Here is a 25,861-nt window from a genome sequence, read left to right as displayed (position 1 = left end):
TGAGCCCTGGCATCTCTGCTCGGGGCTGCTTCCACACCCCAGGGCAATGCAAGGCACCATCTTTGTATGGTGGGGGAGGTAAAAGCCCTCCTTCTTCAGAGTGTTGCTGGTTGGGGCTCGGAAGACCCTCAGCTGCTTTGGGATCTGTAAGCTGTGTAGGGAGCTTGTTTTGCACCTTGGTGTTCAGGCTGCTGCAGTTTTTGCCATGAGTGCTGCTCTGAACCCACCAGGAGTGTGAGGGGTCTGGCACTGCAGCCCCCAGGTGTCCTTTCACCGTGGAGAAGCCAAGGCTATGCTGCACCTACTGCTGGCTGTAATTCTGTTGTAGCTGGGTGAGATTAGGCAGACTGGCAGGCAGCCTGTGTCTGTGGCACTGTGAGAAGAGCCTGACTGCCAGGGACAGGGCTGGGGAGCACCCAGGGACCCAGAACCAAACTCCAGATTGGTGGGTGTCATTTGGGATGACAGCTGTGCTGAGAGCAGTGCACTTTTTCGCACTGCTCTGCCTGGTGGAAGAGCTGAGGTGATGTTTTGGAGCACAGCAGGTTTTGGTGCTCTACTGGACCCCTTAGACCGTGGGAGAGGACATCTTGGGGGCTTGCACTGACTATTCCATGATTTAAGAGTTTGCTTTTGCTATCATCCAGCAAAGTCCATGTGCCAAAAATGACTGCAATTCACCCCATGGTCCTGATGAAGGTTCACAGCTTCAGGGTACACAAATTTCTCTCCTGTCAATCACTGCCTTCTCCCCAGGCATCTTATTTCAGCCCTGGTGAGAGAAGAGCGGGGAGTGGTAGCAAAGGAATCTGGGGAGCAAGCAAGAAAAATCTCACACAGAAGAGAAAGGAGGAAAAAAAAATCTTGACCTGAAATCAACCATCCACTGCTGAGGACCTCGGAGAGGAGGAGTATCCATCCACTAGGAGCAGGGGGAATAGCATGCACCACTCACTTCAGGCTAGCTGCTATTTGCCTTTCTCTGCAGACCACTGGGAGATGGCAATGGCTCTTTCCAAGCAGTTCTGTCTTGTCCTGCTTCCCTCCCCTCCGAGCTTTCCTGAGCAGTTAAATCAACAGCCTTAGGGAAAATGAAGGGGGAGAAGACATGAAACTCCCACAAAAATCCAGTTAGCACAGCTGGTGGATTTCATGTCCTTTCCTTTCTGAAGGGGAGACAGGGAGAAGAGGGGGAAGGATGGGACTTATGAGGTCTCCTGTCCAAGTCTTGGGTTCAAGTGTCACTTTCCATGTGATTGCAGGAACGTTCTCATTCCTCTTTTTCTGCTGAGCCATTAGAGTTTTTTCGTTTTCCTGGTGTATTGTGACTTTTTGGCACAAAAGGTTGTTTGAAAAGCCTCCCTGTCTCTGTTCTCACAATGAAAAGGAGACCAAAGTTCACTGTGGGGGTAAAAAGCAAGACTTCTCTGAAAAAATTCCAGCTGTAGGTATTCAAAGCCAAGGAGAGGTGCCTTTCCCCTCAGCCTGTGGGAGCATCTGCTAGCCCAGGTGAACTGCAAATTCACACATTGCCTGAGTTAGAAATCCCATGCTAAGAGCACACTACTTCTCCTTGAGGGCAAAATCTTAGAACAGGTTGGGCTTATCTGTGCTTATCTGCTTCCCTGTGTTGTATTTAGAGTGCTTTCCTGGCCTCCAGCGAGCTTGGATTTTGCAGATTTGGACACGAGGATGCTGCTTTTCTGTCTCTCCCTCTTTCTTGCTTCAGGAGTGTGGACAGGTGTGTGTGAGCATCCTAAGCAGCTTTTTCCATGTCCACAATGAATCTGGCTCGGGAACAGACCAAGCCACTTCCAAGTGGCTAAACCTTTTCAGCATTACTTGTGTTTGTATCTCAGGATTCCATGAAGTCCTGTCCCACAGCTGCAGGTTGCTCTGTGCACTGTGCAAACTCGGAGGGAGGAGGGTGCAGGGAGGTCTGTGAAAGCTCTGCTGAGCTGCAGGACCCTGCAGACTTCTTGCTGCAGGGTAGATCCCCCTCTGGACATGACTGTGCCTGTCCAAATGAGTTTAAAGCTTGAGGACATGGGACAGCTGTGGAGTGAGAGCAGATAACACTTGCCCCAGACTGTGGTATGGACAGGGAGCCTGCAGAGCTCCAGCTCCCAGCACTTCTCCCTGGAGAGGAAACTGTATGTGGTGGAAAAGCTTCTCTCTGCTCGATGCAAGAAGCCCCTCAGTGGCTGAACACTGTATAAACAGCAGCAGCAGACTCCCTCCCCCTTTCCATTGCTGTTTGTTAAACACACGCTCTCTGCCTTTCTCTCATTCAGGAGCGAAGACAGCATCCAGCTCCGTGAGAGGGGCTGTCAGTCACCCTGCAAGTGGGGGCTCTCCGGTGCTCAGGGAGGGCTTCCAAAGCTACTGCTGGTGATGAAACACTCTCCAGCAGCCCAGAGCCTCACCTGACTTCCTCTCTTCTCCGAGGACAGTTGCAGAAAAGTGCTTTCCACTCCTTTGCCACAGGTTGACTTCCAGAGAGTGGAGAGGACCAAGTGCTCCATCCTGGGCAGCGATGAGACGATAACTGGAGGTGAGTGGCTCGGTTCCTGGAGGAGGATGCTCTGGCCTTTGCAGGTGGGTCAGGGAGGGCTCATCTGAGCAGCAGGGCTGAGATGGGGCCAGGTCTTGTCCATGCCACATGGTTCAGGCAAAAAAAGTCCAAGCATCTTTGGGAAAGTGGATTTGGGGGCTGACAGCCCTGAGAGCTGGAATAGAAAAAGCAAATAAGAGATACTGGCAGGAGAGTTTTGAAAGGTCCCCGAGCAGAAGCAGGGAGTGTGGGAGGCAGGATGCTGAGTGAGAGCAGTCAGGAGAGCAGGTTGCTCCAGGGTGCTGCAGAACCCGGGCACATACAGCTCCAGAGGGGCAGGTGTGGGGCTGAGGTGCGTGGCTGTCTGAGAAATCCTGATCTCTCCTGCAGTCTGCCTCCTCGTGGCTTGGTACAAACCTCTGTCAGCTCCTCTGTGCTGGGACTGCACACGCTGCTGGCACTTGGCTCTCTGCCACAGATCAGTGACCTCGGACAAGGAGATGCAAAAGGGGATATGGGATACAGGAGGAAAATCAGTGCTTGCTTTCTCTCAGCACCCATTGCATGTTAGTCCTTGAACAGAGAAATCCTCTTATAGTCCTGCTGCAGATGCATTTCACCTACAGAGTTTCTGGTGTGTCCCAAAGCAGGATACTGTGTTTTCTTCCTGTTTGCTCTGTCAGTGAGTTCTTATTTTCCTCTGCTCCACTGTCTCAGCCACCCCAGACTCTGTAAATTTCAGGAGGCAATAGATTCCCCAGGTTAACCAGGATCCATTCAGCATGCTGTCTCTTCCTTTCTGCAGCCCCAGTAACGAGTGTGTCTCCATCACAGTGTCACCCATTGATACCTATGTCCCAGCCAGCCTTGCTCTGCTGCCACAGCACATCCCACAGGGCAGAGGCCCTGCACTTCTCCCCCCTGCTTTCTGTAGGATAAATTCCCAAGACAAGGCATGTATCCCTGCCAAACAGATCTCTTCTCACCACCTCCTTTTTCATCCTGTCCTGAGCTGGATGATTATGGCATTTTCATTGCCTTGTTTCCTTCAGAGTCTTCCATGGCTCCAGCCTAGGCAGGGACACAAAAATATTGAGTGTGAGGAACCACAGGAAATCCTTGGTGTATCTCCTCATCCTTTCACTTTGTCTCCCAGTGCCAGTTCTATACTGGGGTCCCCCAGGAGCAGTTCTGGGTGGCAATGAGTTTCTGATGCCACGAGATTTCTGCACCAGTCGCCCTGAGCTGGGTAGGTAACCTACAAAGCTGCAGCAGATGGTGTGCAGGTCAGAGGGTCTCCCCTTTTGCTGGAGTATTATAGCAAGGCAGTCAATCCTTCACTGGAGATGGAAGGAACTGGGATAATTACTATCTGTTCTTTGGCTTCAGGTAATCATCCAGAGCTGCTGTTTGTCGTGAAACCTGCCCACTGCACAGAGAAGACCAAATTTGTTCCCCTCCATCAGTCATATTTTGCATTTTCATGCAGTACCTGAGATCTATGTGCAGGTTTTATGCTGAGATGCAGAGTCCTCTCTGGTGGTGAATACAGAAGGCTGGAGTTAGAAAACCTGGGCTCTGCCCAAGCCCTGCCGTGGATGTGCTCTCTGGTCTCTGGCAGGCTGGTTAACCTCCACGTCCCCATTTATTGTGTTGTCCTCCCTTAAGTGCTGTGCTGTGGGGTGCAGGGACACTGAACACTGCTGCCTCTTGAGTGTTGGAAGGGAACATGAAGGTGGTAGAAGGTGGCTTGTCCCAGGATGACCACCAGCTTCTCATGATGAGGGATGGGCTCAGACCTCCTTGTCATGGACGTCTGCCTGGATATGGGTCTGGGAATGAGATGAGTCAGTGCTCCTGACTGGGCTGTTGGAGATTAAGGGATTTGGTGGTGTTGAGCTGCTTTGGAGGAAGGACAAGCATGGAATAAATCAGTGAGCCAAGCCATGGAAGTATCCATCAGCCTCAGCTCTCACATTCCAGCATCACTGTAGAAAGAGTTTGTTGTTAACCAAAGAGCAGAGACTGGCCCAAGTCCCTTCACTCCCTCCTTTTGATTCCATGGACTCCAGTCTCACTGCTTGGACAAAAAGAGAAATTCTAGTTAACAGGCTCTGTTTTCTCCAGCCCTCTGCCCACCCCTCAGCCCTGCTTTCTGAACCCTGCCAGGCTTTACAGATGGCTCTTCCAGGTCTGGATGTGCCTCTTCCAGTCTGGCTGAATGCCTGAGGCTGCATCAGGGACATGGGGGGAGCTGGGGTGCCCCAAGAAGCAGAGGTGGACAAGCCCCAGGGCACCTGATCTAGGCTCTCTGTAGGAACGGATTTTGGAGCTGTCACTTTGGTCGCTGTCCCAGTCATTGACAGCAGTGTGCTGAGTGAAGGGCTCCTCTGTGCTTCCCCACTTCCCGAAGGCTGAAGCCTGCTGGCACAGGGAACAGCTCTGTCTCACTGGGAGCCATCCCATGGTCCCAGCCCTGCCTCAGGCTGAACCTCAGCTGGCGCAGAGGCTGAGGGTTAGGGTTATCTTGATACAGGCAGCACTCTGCTTCTGCATGACAACTCTGCACAGAGGAAAGGACCTGGATGGTATTTCTGCCTCCTCCTGATCTCTCCCGCTGCTTTCTTGTCCCAATAGCAGCTGGCTCTCAGCTCCAAGGACTTCTTCATCTAGTCTGGCAGGACCATTAGGCACTGGGCCTTACAGCAGCCTACACATATGCCAGCACTTCCATTACTTGCTGGAACAGACCTCAGTCCACTCCTAGCAGCATCCCAGTGACCTCCAGACAGCCCCTGGAGTGTAACATTTATTATAATCATTTTGTCCCTTAATTAAAATGTCTTAATTGATTTGTAATAGTTCCCCTTTGGAGAAAAAACAAAACAAACAAAATCAAATAGTAACTCCATTAAGGCCATTTTGTTAGGAAGTGAAGCAGCTCTAGTAGCCATCATGTTCCTGGCTCCTCTCAGATGGTGGGTAGCTGCCAGTCTCCAGCAAAAGGAAATAGGCTTAGATGTGAGCATGGGAACTGGCAGCCAGTTGGTGGATGAAATGGAGAAAAAGAGAAGGGAGTGTCCACTGGTGTGGTGCCAGGACTTGGGTACGGAAGATAAATGGAACAGGCAAGCCACAGAAAAGGCGATAACAAGTGATAAGTAATGCTGGATAATCCAGGTTTAAATCCCAGATGGGTGGCAAGGAGGGAAAGTACAGTCACTGAAAGTGTCCCTGGCAGTTGCTGTTTCCTTGGCTGACCTTACTCTCCTGTCAGTGGGGCTTGCTTAGGGCTGGCTGCAGCACAGGTGTCTGCCAGGGGGTCAGACTCTGCCAAAGAGGCTGTGGCTGTGCCACCTTCCCAGGGCCCTGCCTGTTCCCCTGCTCTGCTTTCCACTGCACCCGCTGTATGGCATGGCTCTGGGCTCCTCTCTCCCATCTTAGAAGCTGGAGCTTTCCCTTGGTCTTTCCAAGGCTGGGGAAGGGGTGTTGTGGAGGTCTGAGATCACCCTTAAACAAACCCAGACCTTAGAAAATCCCCCCATTTTTTCCTCTGCTTCCTACCCTCTAGCAGTAGCTACATGATGTCCACTATCTCACAGTGGCTGAGCCCAATAACCTCATTTACAGGAACCACTGGCATAAATCAGTCCTCAGAGTGAAATGTTAGGCAGTAATTGGACATGGAGAGGGAAAGAGTGCCAGCAGGGATGATTTTACTGCAGGCAGCTCTTCTGCTGGGCCTCTGCAGAGTCCTGGCTTTGCAGCCAGCCAGGCAGATTCCTGGGAGCAGCTCCTGAGGGGGAATCACAACCCTTGCTCTGAGGAGGGCTGACAGGACAAGCAGACGTTTTAGTTTAGGTTGCAATGTAATTGCAAAGCATTCTCTCCTCCCAAGGACAGGCTGTCCTTAAACCTTTGGCTTTCATGGGATTTGCAGGAAGCCCACCAGCACCCAGTCAGCAGGGCTCACATCTTTTCTGGGACAAACCCAGTGGAGCCTGAGAAGATACCCAGCAGCCTGCCTTTAATTCCTACTTCATTTGAGCCCTCTGCCCCCCTTCCTTAGTGAAAGGGCATTTCCCCTCTCTCTGCAGGTCAGAGAAAAGACAGTGCTTTGCTGACCTCCCTGCTTGGGCACAGTGATGACTTTTGCTCACTTCTGTTTAAGTCTGCAGTGGGAGTGGGGCCCCACTCACAGTGCTGGGGAGAGGGGATATGTGAGAGGCCACCCCTCTCCACATAGCCCACAGCAATTCTGAGCCATGGAGCCTGAGGAGGAGCCAGTAACAGAGCTGGCTTTTCTCCTGCCGTGTTTGGATTGTATGAACACCCTGCTGTGACAACACTCTGCCGTTCCAGTGGCACCTAATGCCAGCCAGGGCTCCAGGCTGCGTCACTTGTGGCCCCTGGGGCTCCCTGCTCCCAAAGCCATCCCACGCAGGCATTTGAGCACCACGTGGCAGGAGGCTGATGGATGCTGCTGATGGATTCTGGGGCTCTGGCTCTTGGCCTGTCTGTGCCTGGATGCTCAGCAGCAGCTCTGTGGGAGGCTTGTTCACAGCTTCAGTGGTTTATGCCCTGTAGGAGCTCCCTCCTCTGCTAAGCCAGCGGATGCCTGGGTGTCACCAACACTGAGAGGACAGAGAGGTTCTTTTAGGGATCCTTGGCAGAATGAAGATGGCACTAAATCATGGTGACAGTTAAAGCTTTGTTTCTTTATCAGGGTATTATGATTAGTGGAGAGCAGAATTTATGATTGAAACAGCACAGGATTTCTACAAGCAGAATCAACATAGTACAATCTACAAATAGCAAAATACAGAATTTATAAATAATTTATGATTTCTAATCATGTAAGTAATACGAAATTTATAATACAACTTACAATTTATAATCATCTGGACCCTCTCCAGATTGGGAAAAATCCTAATACATGGTTTGTTGTATCATTGTAACAATCATAATCTAGAATCAAAAATTCTATAAAAGAATATGAGCCACTCACTGAATCCTTGGAGAAAGCACAGGATGGTGAAGGTGTCTCCTGGCCATAGGGTCCATGGGTCTCACTGTCCAGTAGTTCATTACTTAGGACTTGTAACTGTGCTCTGTGTGCTGTCACACTTCCCTCTCCTGTGATGGGGACATGAACAACACCTGGGTGTTGGGTGGGTGCCTGTGGCCTTCAAAGCCAGCAAGGAAGGCAACAACTGCCTGATTCCTGGGAACCTTGAGATTGGCAGGGGAAGGAAGAAGAAAACTGGTTTGCCTAGTTGGTTCACAGGACCTCAAGGGCCTGATAATGAGGGCCAGGGAATGACTATGTGACACATTGGGTCATAGAGATTGGCTCATAAAATGGCACTGGTTGTACTACCCACATTACTGGGAGGGACAGCAGACACTGCTGGAGGGGATTGGACGGTAGCATCACTATCAGGAACAGTGGCAGAAGCTTGTACAGAGGCAGGGGGACAGATATTTTCACCTGGAGAGGTAAGAAATAAGAAACAGAAAAAACCTGGTGCATAATCTAGAAATAAATAAACTGTTATGGGGAGGTGGAGAAGGGCACCTTGACTTTAAGATGCCTTGTTCCTCTCCTTTCCTAGTTCTTAGGGTGTTAGGGAATTTTTGTAGGCAAGTAAATCTCATTCAAAGATGAATGTAACCCATGCTCTCACTTCTGCTATGTCTGTGTTCCAGACCTCCTTCATCTCCTTACAGAAAGTATCAGGCCAGGCATGGGACCATTGGAGGGAGCCAACAGCACATTCACCATGGAGAAGACAGCATTAGATGAGAACCTGCCACATGTCTGGCATGCCAAGGACTTTGTCACTCCTACCCAGGATCTCTCTGGGTCCCGCAGTGTCATGATGGACAGCACCAAGATCCTGGGGGTCCAGGTCATCCTGATTGCTGCCTACTCCCTCATCATTCTGCTGGGGTTCATTGGAAACTCCCTGGTCATCTACATCATAGTGAAGTACAAGACCATGAGGACTGTCACCAACTTCTTCATAGCTAACCTGGCCCTGGCAGACCTGATGGTGGACACACTCTGTCTGCCTTTCACCCTAGTGTACACCCTGCTGGATGAGTGGAAGTTTGGAGCTGTCCTTTGTCACCTGGTTCCTTATGCTCAAGCTTTGAGTGTCCACGTGTCCACTCTCACCCTGACTGTGATTGCCCTGGATAGGTACCGCTGTATTGTTTTCCACCTAGACAGCAGGATCTCCAAGAGGCTCAGCTTCACCATCATAGCTGTCATGTGGCTGGCAGCAGCTGTCCTAGCAGGGCCTCTGGCCATCTTCAGGGAGTATCGATATGAGGAAATCCCATCCATTAACCTCAAAATGGCTGTTTGCTCAGAAAAATGGCCCTCTGGTAACAACAGAGATGCCACCATCTACAGTCTGTCCATGCTCCTCCTGCAGTATGTTCTTCCTCTTGCAATTATTTGTTATGCCTACACCAGGATCTGGTTCAAGCTGAAAAACCATGTCAGTCCCACTTCTAGGAATGAAAACCAGTGCCGGAGGAGGAAAACAACCAAAATGCTCGTGATGGTAGTTGTGGTATTTGCAGTCTGTTGGCTTCCCTTCCACATATTCCAGCTTGCCATCGATCTTGATCTGGTTCTTATCTTCCACGAGTACAAACTCCTGTACACTGTCTTCCATGTCGGGGCCATGTGCTCTACGTTTGTCAACCCCCTGCTCTATGGATGGATGAACAAGAACTACAGGAATGGCTTCCTTATGTTCTTCCGTTGCCAGAACAAGCCCGAAAGCATCCACACTGAAGGGTCAGTTAGAGGGAGGTCTTACATCTTCAGGGCCAACACCCTAAATGGGAGCATCAAACAGACTCCTGGCAATGGAGCACTGCCCACAGAGGTTTAGGGATGGGACATTCACCTCCAGCATTGAGGCTGGCTGGGCCCAGAGACATTCTTGGGTGAATGCTTTCATTTGGCAGAACATTGTGCTGCCAATTATAGCTACAGCAGCCATGTAGAAATAAAAAATACCCCCTGTATCTCTCAAAACAATAAATCTGGTGCATTTTTGTCTGACCAAATATATTAATTTTTCCTTTCACTGCGATCAAGTTATGCATGGAGACACAAAAAAATAGCACACAGAGAAGGCTTTCATTTAGCCAGAAAAATACACCCTTCTTGCTATTTCCATTTGCCAAAGTGGGTTGCTCAACCTTTTACCCCCTGACACATAACACATTACAAATGTGCAGCTGATACTGTGTGTGATTGTTCATCTGTACGTCTCCTACCCAAAAGCCTTAATGATCCATCTTTAGCTAATGCCTCCAAGGGGAGGGAGACCTGCACTCTGTTCTGCAAACACCTGCTTGTTAGTGCCATCACTCCTCTGACCTGTGGAGAGAGTGGGCTGGCACAGATCTAAGCTGGGCAATCTGTGATCTCTTGCCCAACATTTGCATAAATCTGCATTTGCAGCCCACGGGGATGTGCTCAAGTCCTCAGAAAGCCCAGGAGGTGGCAGTGGCACTACTTACCACAGTCTCCTTTACAAGTGCAGAAGCAGGGCTTTGGGAATGCCTCATTAGCCAGGGCTTGTGTGCCAGCACCCTGGAATTAGCAGGGAGGAGAGCAGGAAGGGAAGCAGATATGTTCAAGTTCAGCCCTGTTTATCAGCTGCCCCAGCTCTTTCCTTTCCTAAGGGATTGGCAGAGGCAGGCTGCTAAAGACCCTAAGACGTGGCTCCTGCCATGCAATAACTTGATATATGCCAACACGACCAGAGAGGCAAAAAACTGCCAATGAAACCATTCTCCAAGGCATTCAGAAGTTTAAAGCTTTCCCCTTGCTGAGGCTGAAGGTACTATGGGTCTGTATATGGGTGCTTCATTTCAGAAGACAGATGTAACCAGCTTGCATGGTTGTCACAGATGTGGCAGAAGACATGGAGACTAAGGAAGATGTATTCTTTCAAACCAAATTCTGTGTTCTCCTCTTGAAGGCTTCTGTCAGCTGGGGAGTGTATTTTTAGCTCTGCCATCAAAGAAGCCTTGATTGCTACTGTGATCTTGGTGTCATCTCTAAAAGTCAGTGTTCATCAGATTGGAAAGTAACTCCCAGATGCAGGAAAGAGACTCAACAGACCTCCTCATTAAAAATGAAATGAAAAGAAGAACTTTGATTTGTAGGTCTTCACTGAAGCAAGGGCAAGAGGTAAGAGGACCTACAGTACTGAGTACACGGGCCTGCATCAGGCTCCTGGGCTGTCACATCTGGGTCCTCGAGAGATCAATTGCCAAAGTCTTATTTGAAATTCTTCCTTCTCTCCAGCTTGACCTGCCTCTGGCCTTTGTTCTCCAGCTCAGCTTCCAACTGCCACACTAGATTTTAAGTTCTTTGTTTATTTCTGCTCTCTGATCCTCTGCTCCATTTTCCTAAATAGGTATAAGAAAGTTGTTTCTGGTTCCTTCCCAAGAGACATCAGTGCCAGGGAGGGGCTGCAGACCACACTTCTCACTTGGAACCATAGGCATGTTGATGCCTAATAACCTCCTCAGCACCTGACCCTGCAGATCACAGCCTGGATTTCTATCCAGGGAGATTCAGGATCTGTGAAGATCCTGTCAGGAAGTCATTGGTGTTCTAGTAAACACATCATCTGCTTCCTAACAGGTCAAGACATGATGGGAGAACCAAGACACGTGTGAGTGCTGTGGAGTGGCAGTGGGAGTTTGCTGTTTCATCCTGATGGAAGGGGGAGGATATTCTCCTCCACAGCACTGGTAAATTCTGTCCCTACTTAATGAGCTGGTCATTTCTACAATCCATCCTCCTGAGGAACTCTCTCCACCTTTCCATCAAGCTCCAAGATACAAGGAAATGTTTATGTTTCAAAAGTAGCTCAAATGCATGGAAAGAATTCAACTATTACCAATAAACACTTCAGAAAGTGATTTAACACTCAATAATGTAAGTCAGAGTAAAATAACAAATTTAGCAGTGCAAGCTTGGAAGCCAATCATACTGCCAGGCAAGATGGATGAGGAGCTAAATTGCTCTTCTAGAGGCCACGCCAAAGGTTTTGTCCTGTGACACCACACACAGTATTTAACTGCAGAGCAAGGCAGATAATGACATTATGAATGACTGTTTAATTTTGAGCCCAGATTTTTAAACTAAATATGGATAAATAAATAAACAGATCCAAGTTCTTAAAAAATTAGTACTGGCAGTGGCATGTACAGGGCAGAGGGAATTTTATGCTGGAGCAAACTGAGAGGGAGAAACTATTTACTTGAATGGTAACAGCAAAGTTCTTGTTTGCTCTGTTTAATACACTTGTGCAGCTTCACTGATAGATTTGTGCCAGTGAGCTCGCTGTTTTTTCCTTGCCATTGGAAAAAGTTACAACCTTCCCCATCCACTGCTGGCAAGGAAACCAGTTCTTAGTTGTGCATCCATGTTCCTGTGGAAAACTGTGATGCCTCTATTGAAGGAAAGAGCACATTTTGAGGGAAAGAGTACTCCCCACCTTCTCTTGTTTTGTTTAGTACTTGGTGTCCAGTGTCCAAACAGAGCAAGAGAAGGTGGGGAGCAAGGAAGCAAAGCTGTTTAACAAAGGGTGATCAGAGCAGATAAAGAGTATGTTTAACTATTGTGACTGCATAGAAGACAAGAATTAATTTGTTTCCATGAAACAGAAATCTCTTGGAGATGAAGGTTCCCCAAATATTAATGCTCTGCTAAAGATGGTCTTATTGCCATGATCAGTTCCATGAAACCAAAGACTGGCAACTTTTTAAGCTTTTGAACTATTTAGAGCTCAGGACAGGGTATGACCCTGCTCTGTGGGTGTAAAGGACATATCCTTTAGCAGTTAGAGATAATCTTGGAGTCATCTTCCCACTGCCTGTTCCTTGCCAAAGCCACATCTGTGACTGCCTGGCCAGCTGGGCTCCTCTCTGCAGAGCTGGCCCTGGCATTACTGACACAGGACAGAACGACTCCTGTCACTGACACAACAGCTGACAGGAATGAGGTATGTCATTACAGAGCTGGAAACACGGTAACAGAAATGAAAATGAACAAGCATTTCATCAAAGCTTATCTGGAAGACAGTTGTACCTGATGGCCAAATGAATTTCCTCTAGGCTCTTCCTCATTCTTGCTGACATCCTTCTCAATATGCTGCTTCTCTGAGCTGACCTGAGGATATGTCACAGCTTTTAGGAGGGAGATTCTGAATTCCTTTAGAAGTGCTCTATTTCTTATGTTACCACCCTCCTTCCGGTCACATCATACAAATCTTGTATTATAAAATGTACCACTGAACAGTTCTTAATTGCCTAGAAGATTATTAACTTTGAATAGACACAACAGGTGGCAATGCTTCTAGCTATTCCATGCAATCATTCTTCACATGCCAGTCAAATCCAAGAACAGCTGAGATGTGACAACTTCTTAGTTTAAAACCAGCAGCATCAGTAACTATAGTTCCTTAGAACAGGATGCTCTAAGAGCTCTTGAGAACCAGAGTCTCCTATCAAACTTCCAGCCTTAACAAAGCACATTGAAATTTGCAGAGGACAGGCTGTGCTTTGGACACAGGAGCCTTTCTGAGCACTAACATTTTTGCCTCTAAAACACTTAGCTTGTTATGAAAATCCTTTCCCATTTAATTTTCAAAGCATACACACCTGTAATGAGGTAATGCATGTACAGAGAGCAAAGGTTTGGGCTTTTTACTTTTCCTTGTATTAAGGCAATATATACAGCTGGCACTTCAATCAATGCAGGGTGAGCTGGGTCCTTTGGTCATGGCTCTCTCAGAATCAAAAATGTGACATGCTCCTGCATTTGCCTGTGCTTCATCCTGCTTCTTGATAGGCCAGATTCAGCCTTTCATGGCTCTCTGCCCTCCCGTAATAGGTGCCTTCTCCCATTCTCCATGGAAGCCCAAGCAAACAATGTCAAATGGCACATGTTTTATTCAACATACCCACAAATGTATCAGCAGAAACACTGCTCTGAGCTTTGTACAAAGGCTCTATAGGGAAATACATACTAGTCCAAGAAAGAGGGCATTCCTCTAACATATGCTAATATGCCAGAGCTTGTGTTCTGTTGAAGGAGGTTTCAGACAGTTCAGCTCTCCCTTGATATCAGGTGTTAATCTTATCATTGTTACAGCTAACAGGGTCTGAAATCAAATTAGCCTTTGGGCAGGAGCTGGGGAGTTGGCACTGGCTTTGCATGCCTTTGTCTTTCTGTTCTGTTATTGTGTGATTCCACTAGGGTTTCTGAATGTGCTGGGTTTTAAATAAGGCTCCATAATTAGCTACTCTGGTGAAAATCAGGAATTACTGCAATAATCTGGAAAAAAAAGAAAGGATTCTGTGTTCTTATGGGTAAGCAGAATTTGGTCACTCACATTTGAAAAAAACAGAGCTTTGTCTTCCTTTCAGTTTTTCCTTATCTAGCTTGAGATTCTTTGAGTGCCAAAAATAATATTCCATATTACTGCCAGAACATTTATCTTCGTTTTGAGCTCCTTTGAGAGACAGAACTTGTTCAGGAGAGCCTGGGAGGGGACAAAGGCTAGGATTTTAAAGCTCATGCTTATCTCTAGTCTCAGTGTTTTTTAAGTTAAAAGACAAATCAGAAAAAGACAAAGTCACTCACGCCAAGGGAGATACCAATTTATCTTCAGACAACACAACCTCTATTTAATTTTCCATCCAGACACCCCATCACCCTTTGCCAAAGTGTTGTATGTACACGGGGCTGGATGAGGTTGGGGGAGGAAAGCATTTTTCTGCTGCTAATAGCAATACCTTAGTGACACTCATGATTTATAGCCAGCAAAGAATGCTTTTTCTGGTCTATGTTCTGTTCACTGTAATGAGTTCAGAAGGAATAGTGCAGATGCCTCATGGAGCTCACAGGAGGAAATCTTCATTAGTCCAGTCCTCTCCAGTGTGGAAGCAAGGACTGGGAACATTAGAGGAGAAATCCTCTTGTTTATAACTAGCTTATTGAAGTGCACAGGCATGGAGTTGTCACTGTGTTGCTCTGCTAATGTGTCACAAACTTTCAGACACTGCTCATCTTCAAGATTCACAAGCAGCTCAGCCACATGGTGCTTCTTGCTGGTGTGTGAAAGGGAGAAGGAAATTTGGGGAGAGAACAAGATGTCAAGATATTCAGGAGAAGATGAACCTTGGACGAAATCTGGAGGTTATGTGGTTCTTTATGTAACCTGTGGTAGATTGTTGGCTCTACTGGGAGCAGGATCAAAGGGGAATGAACTCTGCCATGGTGCAGGAAGAACAGAGCCTCTATCAAATTAGAGACAAGTAGGAAATAACAGCAAACCTAGATCCATCATGTCCAGTACTCTGTTGTAGATTGAGGCAATAAAAGATGCTATTTAGGGAAAGCATGCCTGCTTGGCCACTTTAGTGGTCCATTTCCATCATTCCTCTATCAACAGCCACAATTGTTGTATCAGCTATGTTAAAGTGGACATCCCTGCCTAGGGCATTTAGTGTCCATGTCTAGACTTTTTGCTTGTGATTTTGTCTAATTGCTGCCTGACTCTGACAATTCTGTCTGCTTCCCAGGGCAGTCAGTTCCAGAAGTTTACTTGCACAGTGTAAAAAAGCACTTCCTTTTATCTGTTAATACCAACTCCCTATTAGATTCAGCAAATGCTCGCTGGTTCCAGGACTTCCTGGACAGCAGCTGAACCAGAGCTTACCTAGGTCCTTCTTCATTTTACAATCCTTGGTGCTGTCTTTATTTTTCAGCATTCTTCTCTGCTGGTTCAATTCACGTCTCCTAACACAGTTTCTTCATCCCTCATCATCTTGTTTGTCCTGTGGACCTTCTTTAGTTCCACAAATACTACAATGAGCTGAATTTTGCTCCTAATTCCTGTGAAGGAATGCGATCTATCAGCTTTGTTCTGACCTTGCTTGGGATCAACCATAGGAGTGCTTTTCAGTAGGTGAGGAGGAAGGACACTTCTTGAAAAATAGTCAGGCTGCCTCTCTCTGGCTGCAGTGTTGTTGTATTCTTAATGAAATCTCATTACACTGGTCACTGAGTCAGTTCAACGAATTGTGAAATGCATCCCCAGTTTTGTTTTTGAAGATGAGAGACAAAAGTGCAGTCAGATCCCTTCCTCACCCTGAACTCTGTATCCAATAGATTTATCCAGAGGCAAGACTGGAGTCTAAATGATCCTGATACTGAACAAGTGTCGAGATTACAGCTTCATCTGTCCATTCCATGATACTGAGAAATGAGGAATTATGCATTTCAGGAAAAGAGTGATGAGGTTTTGTTACTTGGCAACTGTAGCTCCCACATATTTTGGAAAAAATTGAGAACATCCTGTACCTCAGAGAAATCAACCAGCTTAGGTGAGGAGGAAGGGAGCTGGCAGCAGATCTCCAAAACTTTGAGCTGGAAAGATCTCGTGGGGCTTGTGAAAGCAAAAATTGCTTTATGTCTTCATGCTCCTCAGCTTGTCTCCTCAACGTGACTGTCTGCATCAGTTTCTGGGCTCTTCATGGTGAAATAATCCATTGTTCTGCCATTTCTGTCTCGCAGAGGCATTTCACAGCCATCTGAATGGGCTCTAATCCACCTGCCAGCTGCAATCAGCACACAGCATGGCTGCACTCCTGTCAGCCAAGATCTGAGGATCAGAAACAAAAACCTTCAAAAGAGGAATCAGCAAGAGATCTACATGTGAAAACTGGGGAGGGGGAAATCAAACTTGAGGGCTGGTGAGTGTACACACAGGGATAGCAAAGCCAGGCAATGAGGCCAGGGTAAAGTTTGACTTGCCCTCTACAGTGGCAGTTGACATCGGACAAGAATTCAGACATGACTATTAAAATAATAATTTAGGGCTTCAGTTGCTGGGAGCCAATCTCCAAGGTTGAGCTCAGCAGATGGCTGTGTTGCTGGACACCAGATAATGCATTTATGCAGTGGTTCAGCATTTTTGGTCCAGTTTGTTACTGACAACTTTGCTGTGTAAAATCCCATTTCTCTTTCCTTGGTTGCATATAAGAATCCAGTGGTTTCAAAGAGCAGATCTTAAGTCTCCAAGACAACCCTGCAGTAACCAATTAAGTAAAAGTAAGATAACAAAACTACCTTGGCAAGAAGTGATTGAAACAGTCTGTTGCTTCAAGGAGCACAGCAACAGGAGATTGCTACAGTGACAAAGATATCTCATTGCAGTCTTTGTAAGGTCTGCCTGGCACTGCAGTCTGTTCTGTGAAATTCCAGTTGGCTTCACGTAGAATCAACGACAGTTGAGTTGTTAATACCCAGTAGGGTATTAGCTGTGTAGTATCTGTGTAGGTATAGAAGAGATTACAGGTGACCTGGCCCCTGATAGGTCACGGTTGTGCTAATTACCAAAGAAGAGGAACAGCCTTGCCCTTAATGGGTTGCAGCAGTGACTAATAAAGATAAGTGTGATAAAAGGGGCAGATTGGCTGGTCAGGGATGATCTTGGAGAGAGAAGAGTCTGAGGAAGGATCTAGAGAGATACAAATGAGAGTTACTGCAGTGCATATCTACTATGAGGTTAATCTGGGTCTGATGGAGTTAGATCTTGCTGTTGGGCCCTGCAGTCATAGTTGTGCTGGCTGAAAGCCTGTGTTCAGAGTCTGCAAACCAATACTTGCAGTCACAGTCCAGCAGGAAATAGCCAGCAGTCGGTCTGCAGTTGGATCCTACACCAGGAGCTTGCTGTAGTCAGATGTAGGATGGCTAATCTGTAAAAAATAATGAACTGGTACCCTTTTCACATTGTTAAATGAGAGTCTGTGTCTTGGTTTATTTTTACCCCTAATGAGAGGTTTGCTGTGACACATCTGGAATCCTGTTTTTTCTAATTATGTAATGAAAAGGACATTAGTTAATCTCATTGAAACCCAAGCAGCTAGAACAGCCTGGCAAGAGCCTGTCTATGAGACAGTTATTAAAGCACTGCTCACAGGTCTCACAGAGAGGGGGGAGAGGTTCTGGAGTATTTTCATCATGTGTGTAGTATAAGAAAAGATCACAGGAAATAAATGTGAAGGAGATGGAAGTTATTTAGCTAAACCATTCCTGATCACAAGGTGTCTCATCTCTTCCAAGGCTCCTGTGATGGTGGTTTCATCTGCTACCCACATAGTCTAATGTGAGCCCTTCCTAATTGTAACCAATAAATCTCCCTTACAGCAACCTATTGCTTCTTGCCTCCTGGAAGACACGGATAATAGTTTATTACCTTTTATACTGCACTTTTACCTATTTGAAGGGTATTATCATGCATCTCTTCCACTTTGTCCAGACTAAATCAGGTCGGTTTTTTTCTGTCTGTCCTTGCAGGGCTCATTTGCTGTACCTCTGGTTGTTCTTGTCACTATCCTCTGGACTCTCTGTGTTCAACAGCCAGAAGTAGGGGCTAGGGGCCAGACAGGGTGCTGCCATGATGAGCACAGAGCAGGTGACTTGCAGACAATACATGCAGGGAGTGTGTCGGGAGGCAAAAAAGTGTCTGTTCTCACATGATTTGCCTACAAGCAAATCCTCTGCTGTCTTCAAGTACTAGCAGAAGGGACAGTGTGTCTGCAATGCTTGTACAGGTACAGGTGTGATCTGATGAAGCTCACAGCCCTGGGGTGAGCCACAGCCACTGTGCTGCCCCTGGCAGTCCCCCACAGCCCCTGAGTGTAGCCCCACCATGACATGGAACAAGCAGAGTAAGAGGATGCTCAGGGACAGAAATCTATGTGGCTTGAGTGAAGAGCAGCAGAAGTGCCCTCAGAGTTGTGCTGTGCTGCAGAGACTGGAATAATAATCTGGAAATGAAGTCCCATTACTACTTGGAAGCAATTTGCAGTGGACTGGAAGATCTGGGAGCTCCTGTGGTGACAGGAAGCAGCTGTGTCCATACATGGTGGAGGGAATGTGGCACTTGGGACAGTGCTGTCTGTACCTCCATGAGGTCGTGAGTGAGACGTGGTCTGCAAGTGCTTCACCCTTTCAACCAAGAACAGAGGAAGGCTCATAAGATGATGTGCAGGGCAATATTTGAGCTTGATATGGAGAAGGCCTTTGCTTTCCAGGCCAGTCAGGTCAAAGCATCTATATGGAAGTGCTGTGTGAGAAACCACCAGCCTCTGAGAAGAGGTTTGGGACCCTTTCTAACTGCAACCACATGTACTTCTTGTCCTGCATCTGGCAGTGGAGATGTGCCAAGTAGTTCAAGAAATCCATCATCAAGTCTTGTCCAGAGTGCCAAGTAATATTCAAACTTGTCATTCTCAGTGTGTACTGGGTAGAAAAACAGAAGAAAAACGAGATTATTATAGAATTTAAGCAGAGTGTTGAAAAAGCCCTGCAAGCATTTTGAAAAAGGCAATGTGCCAGTTTGGATGAAAGTGTCTTTGGAAGGAAGTTTTGCAGGGAACAAAAGCACTGAAGGAGGTAACAAGGTTCTGCAGAAATGTTAGGTTCTCTGAGCAATTGCTCTGTATACTGGAATGCACAATTGGGAACGACTCTTTTTCCAAACACAGTGACTGCCTCTACACTATGGCAGGAGACCAGAGTCTTTGTTTTGCTGTCAGCTGAGGTGTTTCCATGTTCTGACTCATCCATGGCTGTTTCTACAACAGTGAAAGCAGCAGCATTTGCAGCATTGTTCAAGTCCTCACAGGTGAAAACAATTATGAGGCAAAAGTTGTCTTACAAGTTGCACCAGTCATGGAGTTTTTCACTTTTCCCTTTGTGGGTGTTGCCTTGTGTGCAGCTCTGAGTATGCTCACAGAATGACCGTGGTTCTCTAGGACAGAGGGACACAAATGACAGGAGGCCACAGTGATCTTGTCCAAATCTGTCTTTCCTCAGGCACCTGGTGCCTCATAATTTTCTCTGAGTCAACTTCAGGACTATTTCTTGTGCTGCCTTCATCCTTCTGCACTCCCCATCCTTGTTGTGAGTGCAGCAGTCACTTCCTTCTCACTGTCCTGTGTAGCTCCTGTTCAGGCAACCTTTACTTGCTACTTCTTCCACCGTCCCTTGAAGAATAGCACTTACATTACATTTCCTTGTGGATAGAAAATATAATTATTTTCAGCTAGTTCTCTCTTCCAGTTTTGTTAAATCCCTGATGAGTTGATTTTAGACTGCTGAGCCTTGGTTTCCTCTTCTGAGACAGGACAAGTGCAGCACCCAGAGGCTTGTAAATTCTGTCATCTGTACTGCTGCAGCAAAAAGCATTGTCATTGAACACATCTTAGAATGATTGTGTTGCCATCAGCTGGGGATCTAGGAGGCAGATCTCACTTGGAAAATGCTGCTAGATACTCAGAGAAGAGCAAATCTTGAATTCGCAGGCTCTCAAAGATTCTCAAAAAAGTAGTCATTTGTGAATCCAGGTGTGGGAGGGTTTTTAGTGGTGACAGTGCCTGGAATTGTTCAGCAGCTTTTTTTTTTCCTCTTGTTGAGACTTCTCATTAACAAGAACTCATGGTCATGGCAGCAGCTACACGGTGTCCTGTCAGTGCACTCATTAATGTTTTGTCTCTTCAAGTTCTGTTTCAAGTCATGGATTCACCTTGGGTCCTTATGGGGCCATTCCACGGATGAATGAGCAGCTGCCTTCTGATTCTAAGCACATATTTCCCCTTTGTAACAGTGTTCTCATCTTGTCTGGTCACACTCCCATGTATTCTGATATTTCTGGTACCCTGCACCATCTTAGGAGAAATAAATTAATGAACTTGTATGCACACCTTTCCCTGTGTCCACTTAAAAAAACAGTTCTGTGGCAAAAATTCTTCAGTTCTGCATTCAGATAACTGGTGATCTACAGTGAAAGCAAGTTACAAATGAGGCTCCTAAGCAGAATTTAATATAACGTTGTTGCAGTGACTGTAACACAGTGCAAATTTGATGTTTTCAATCCAGAGTTACAAGGGCGTGCACTCTTATCAGTCTATTTGATTATAAGATCCTTATCTCTCTTGTACTCTAGGCATCGGGGTAGCTCAATTTGCTGGTTAATAAACTCTCTTGGATATCCCTTTTATAACATCTAGGACTTCTTGAGTTTCATAGTCACCACAGTGCTATATAGAGCTCATTCCTTCTATTCACAGGTCAATGTACTAATAAATATGAGATAGACGCCTTTGGGCATTCATAAACAGGTGCAGCCCTACAGTGTGACAAGGAAATTATTGTGTCTGGGACTTTCCAACAGTATATTATTAGAGGGGACTGTATAAACAAGTCAGTGCTTGTTGGAAGGAAGCATGGGTATGGGACTTCATTCCTGGCTGTCATCCTACTTCACAGTCCACAAAACCTCTCTAAGACGATGGATCTCTGAAGGCTGGAAGCAGCTTGCCTATGTCTCTCTGTGCAAACTGTGCTACTGAGGGTCTGTTCAGGGACCCTCCAGAGTGATGAACAGGCCAAGTCACTCCAAGGTATTATATGAAAAGAGACCCTGGAACCAAGCACTGCTTGCCAGAGGCTTGCAGACATTTAGAAATGCTGTCATGCAAGCCAAGATACAGCTCCAAGTTCTTTTAGTTCCTGCAATGATCAGACAACTGCTGAATGCGATAAGGCAAGGATTTCAGCTCAAAATGGACTAGGGGAGAGAGACAGTAGATAGATACCAAGTAGAAGGTGCAGGTGTTAAACTTTGATGTTCTCCCCTTCAGCGGAAAGAGTGGAGCCGAGATTAGCAGCATGGTGCTTAGCAATGGCATTATGCTGCTCAAAACACCGGGAGATGCAGTTGTTCTGAATGTCACTGTCAGGATACTTGATCCTCCACTCAGTTTGCTCTGCTTGAAACCAGATTAATATCTGAGACCAGGATTGCACGTTTTATACTTGACAGTTGGAGCTGGTTATTGTTTTCAAGTAAAGTGCCTGCTTGCTGGAGTGGCATTGTCCCAGAGCAGTTGTGTGATTGTACTGGTTTGAAAGCAAAACCAGTGAGAGATTCCAAGTCAGTAATAAGAAAAAAAAAAAAAAAAAGAAAAATAAAATGCATACAGTAATACAAAAGAAAACCACTGACAGAGTCAGAATACAACCTGACACCCTGTCAGTCAGGGTGTTGGCAGCAGTCCCATTAAATGGTGGCTGCATCCTCCTGGATGATGGATGTGGTTCAGTTGAAGCAGTGCTCCTGTAGAAGGGTGCAGTTTTCCTCCGAAGGTCCAGTGATGATGTGGAAAAGGTCTGACTTTCCTCTGGGATCCAGTGGAAAGAGGCTGCCTTGGTGTTCCAAACCTCAGTTTTTATCTAGGTAGGAAAGGCTTGGCTCCTCCCCCTGGCTGGAGCATCTCCCAATGGGATGATGTAATTTTATCAGTCATACAATAGGACTTAATGACCCATTAACAGAAGATATCTTCTGGAGGAAGGATGGGTTATGGAAAGATAATGATGACTGTCCCCCCTGATTTTTATCAGATGATCCATCAGCAGAGGATATCTCCCACAGAGATAAGGATCACCACCCTTCCCCCTTTTAACAGATGGTGATAGAATACACATCTTTGCATTATAACCCAGGACAGTGATGTAAGCCAGCAGCTCCCACTGAAGGAGAAGCTAGACCATTTCTATCCTAGCTGTGTGTGTGTGTCCAGCCCTGGTGCAACTGTCAGCATCCCAGACATACCTCAGACATGACACTGGACAGCATACCTGAGTCTCCTTGTTTTCACAGACACGGCAGAGCAGGAGCATGAGCAAGACCCTGGAGAGATTCAGATGTGTTCTGTATATCCCAGACAAGCTGAAGCCGTAAATGAGCTCTTTCCAATGTAGCACTAAGTGATTCACATCTCTGCTGTTGCTCATTGCATCTCCAGGGAAAGATGTGAGTGCAAGGAGTAACTTGTTCTAGTGGCTATCTCTAAAAAATATGTATTTAATTATCTTGTAGGAGGCAGATTGAAAAAGCAGTCTCGCTGCTCTGGGACCAGAAATCAGTGGAATTTATCATTTATCCTGTTAATTTTGCATTCTGAGATCAGCTTTGAGATGACTCTGCTGTCTCCTACCCAGTCAAGCTCTACCGTTATTGTGACAACCAGCTGTGCTGTGCCAGGAGAGAAGCTCTTGGCTTTTGCTTTCACCCCTGACACTGTGCTGCCCTTTGCTGCTGCAGTGGAAAGTGTGTCCATAACTTCTGTCAGCCTTTTGAAGAAGCTTTAATCAGGGAGGAGTGAGGACCAGCACTGCTGGGACATGGTGAGGCTCAACCTTCCTGAGGAACCTCATTCTGTTCTCCCAGAGGTCCTTGCTGCTGCAGCTACACAGTGACCAAATCCCTACCTGTGCCAGGTAATGTGCAGCCGTGTGTGTGATGTGCGGGCCTCATGTCTGCACTGCAGGGCAGAGACTTCAGATAGTGTCAGCCAGAGAATATGGGTCAAGATCTTGACTTGAAGATTCCCTTTCCTTGCTGGCTCTACATTCCTGAGAAAAAATTAAGTTATGCTGTGTGGTCACCCTGCAGTCCAGCTGTTTTGATTACAGCTGTGGGGCAGCTGTGCTGGAAGATGCAGTTTCACAGTGACAGAAATAGATGTTAATCTCAATCCAGTTCACTGGTCTTGGGTTGGAAATATTTTAGGGCATCCCAAAAGTCATGCCTGACTATTCTGAATTTTCAGGGATGCTGAACAGTGAGTGACTCTACAGGGTTTGAGAGATAACCATCTTCAGGTATTCTTTTTAATCTCTCTATACCTCAGTTTTCTTATTCATTCAGGTGGGGAGAGAGAAGCAGCATTTACCTGCCTCCCATCACATGCATATATACTGTTGTTGAGGAAGCTTCACTGCTGCTGCTGGGAAAGTCTCAGATCAGAGCTGCACCCTCAAGGGCCAGAGCTTTGGGTAGCTTTTCCTTCAAAAACCATGTAGATCAAGTCAGGCTTGTCACAGTGAACAGGCTCAGCACAAAGCAGACTCTAATTCCACCTGGTGATGCCTTCATAAGGGGCAGCTCGTTATTAATGAATGAATTTCCCATTCAGTGAAATACATTTCTGTACTTCACAAGCTGTAAAGGGATCTGAGCAAAGACATGGCATTGGGAACAGTGAAAAACACCCAACATGGATCAAAAGTATCAACATGCTCATAAAAGGAAGGAGGGATTTATCCTGATTCATTTCAGGAAGATGTGAGTGTGCCACAGACCATGCTCAGGGCTCCACAGTGGTTTGTTCAAGTAAATAGAGAACACAACTTACAAACAGTGGGAGAAAACTCAGAATCTGTTTATTGAGGTAAGACCATTTTTCTGGCTCACTGGGGAGAGATCCAGCCTAATCAGGGATAACAACACGTTATTCCTGATGTTCCTGAGGAAAGAAATGAGCAGGACCAAAATGTTTACTTAAAGAAAATATATCCTGGGTCCTATGAAGAGTCAGATTGCATCAAGACTTTGCCTTTAATAGCCACCAACACTGTATTCAATCCTCTCTAATACACACTTAGGGTGATACAAAGCCTTGGGGAACATTTCCTGGTCTTTTAGACAGTGATGAATTTATTCTTTAGACAAGAAGTTGTTCAGCTCCTATGTTTTTCATCTTACACAGTTTTTTAGAATGCATTATCCATGGGAAGTTTTAGTGGGTTTTGGATACTTGCAGATATCCTATGCTGCTCTGTGATCAACTGGCAGTAAAGCTGGAGGTATTTCTTCCTCTGAGCTTTGAATGGTTATGTTTCCATTTCACCTTCCAAATCTGAACAAAATTAGAATTTCCAATTTCAAAAGCTCTCCCCTTTCCTTTATCAGCAATAAAGAAGAAATGGGAACACTTGCCTGGCCTGTTCTGCACTATTCATTATTTTATACAAATGTATCACTAGGTTTCTCTTCTTCATAAAGTCTCTACAGACAGGCTTTTAAACTGCACTTCCTGTGTTAGCTTTCATTATTTTCAACACCTAACATATAATAATTTTATGTCTCATTTAATAGAATACTGTAAAGATCAAATTTCCTTTTAAAATATGAAGCCTTGTTAACAGTTTTTTTGAAACAACTAAAATAGAGAAGTCATATGAATCATTGCTTCTCTTCTGTTACTTAGGAAAAAAAGAATAAATGTCTAGAAAATGTTTTCTGTAACCTTTTTGAAATAAACATATTTCACTGACTGTAAAATATGTGCTTGTTTGCCTGCTGAGGAAAAGATTGGTTGGATGGTGACTCAGGAGCCAAAGCAATTTCAAAGAAGAGAGGTGGGTTCTGTTTCATAAACACAGGAATCCCAAGTGCTGTGTATGGCTAGAACAGCCTTACAGAGAAATTGAAATTTTTATGATCTTAGATTAAATGAGAGATTGGTGCAATAACTCTATTGGTTTAATGCATGTTTTGTTTTGGATAACACAAGAAGAGATCTTTTACTGCCTAAATCGAATGTAGCACTTTTGGTCCCTTTTCTTGTTGATTTTGTGCTGTGAGTTCAGTAACAGCCCAAGTTTTGTTTTGTTATTACCACCCCTCAAAACCTGTGTATATAACCAGAAACACTGAAAATGTTAACATTTCTGAGATCCTTAATGTTTGTTCTTGCAAAGAGCTCCCAAACAGACCAGAATTCATCAGAAATACAACAAATCCCTTTGTTGCTTTTCCACTGGTGCCATTTTAAAAATAGTAACATCTTTATTGCAACCTTTCTGAGGGAAAGGGGCTCCTTTACCCTTCAGCAGTCAGACAGATGTTCCTTCTGTGTCTCCAGTCCTTTGGCTGCTGCTCTCCCACCGTGCAGTTACTGTCAGCACAAAGTCCATGGACGGCACGGTGACATGGGAGCTGTAGCAGATGTGTGCGTAGGAAGAGGGACAGGTTCAGTGTGGTTTTACTCTCAGAGGAAAGTCCCCACAGTCACCAGTGCAGTGTCAGAGCAAGTCTCAGGGAGGTTTAAAGCAGCTTAGAAGGACTTACGGAAACTGTTCGTGGTGAACTACAGCTGACAGCAGCTCCACCTGGCTACTCCTAAGTCCCCTTTACCACAGCAGGTCCCATGGGGCTTTAAGCTCTCCACCTCCACGGGGAACACGATCCCCCAAGCCCTGCAGGGTTTTTCTCCTTGCTGCCACGCTGTCGCAATCTCATTTGGCTTTTGTTTCAGGGGATGGAGTGATGAAAGCCTCCTAGAAACTGGTGCTGTTCGAGGTGATACAAAGAGATGATGTCAAATCACACTCGGAGA

At 46.1% G+C, this 25,861-nt stretch overlaps 1 protein-coding gene and 1 pseudogene across 1 annotated transcript; both read left to right on the top strand.

Annotated features, from left to right (window-relative positions):
• Positions 1–2,230: 2,230 nt before the first annotated feature.
• LOC106859555 (neuropeptide Y receptor type 2-like) lies at positions 2,231–9,643 on the top strand. The gene is made up of 2 exons (XM_014886895.2): positions 2,231–2,554; positions 8,264–9,643. Exon 2 carries the CDS (start codon positions 8,302–8,304, stop codon positions 9,463–9,465), a length of 1,164 nt encoding a protein of 387 aa, XP_014742381.1. The 5' UTR covers positions 2,231–2,554; positions 8,264–8,301; the 3' UTR covers positions 9,466–9,643.
• An 8,298-nt stretch (positions 9,644–17,941) lies between these two features.
• LOC148221969 (E3 ubiquitin-protein ligase makorin-2 pseudogene) lies at positions 17,942–25,496 on the top strand (annotated as a pseudogene).
• Positions 25,497–25,861: the final 365 nt, after the last annotated feature.

Source organism: Sturnus vulgaris, chromosome 15, assembly GCF_052056855.1.
Source record: "Sturnus vulgaris isolate bStuVul1 chromosome 15, bStuVul1.hap1, whole genome shotgun sequence".
In the NCBI taxonomy this organism is placed as follows: Eukaryota; Metazoa; Chordata; class Aves; order Passeriformes; family Sturnidae; genus Sturnus; species Sturnus vulgaris.
This window is presented reverse-complemented; position numbering and strand designations above follow the sequence as displayed.

Coding starts and splice junctions, on each gene's coding strand:
- LOC106859555 (XM_014886895.2), top strand. CDS start 8,302: ATGGGACCATTGGAGGGAGCCAACAGCACATTCACCATGGAGAAGACA.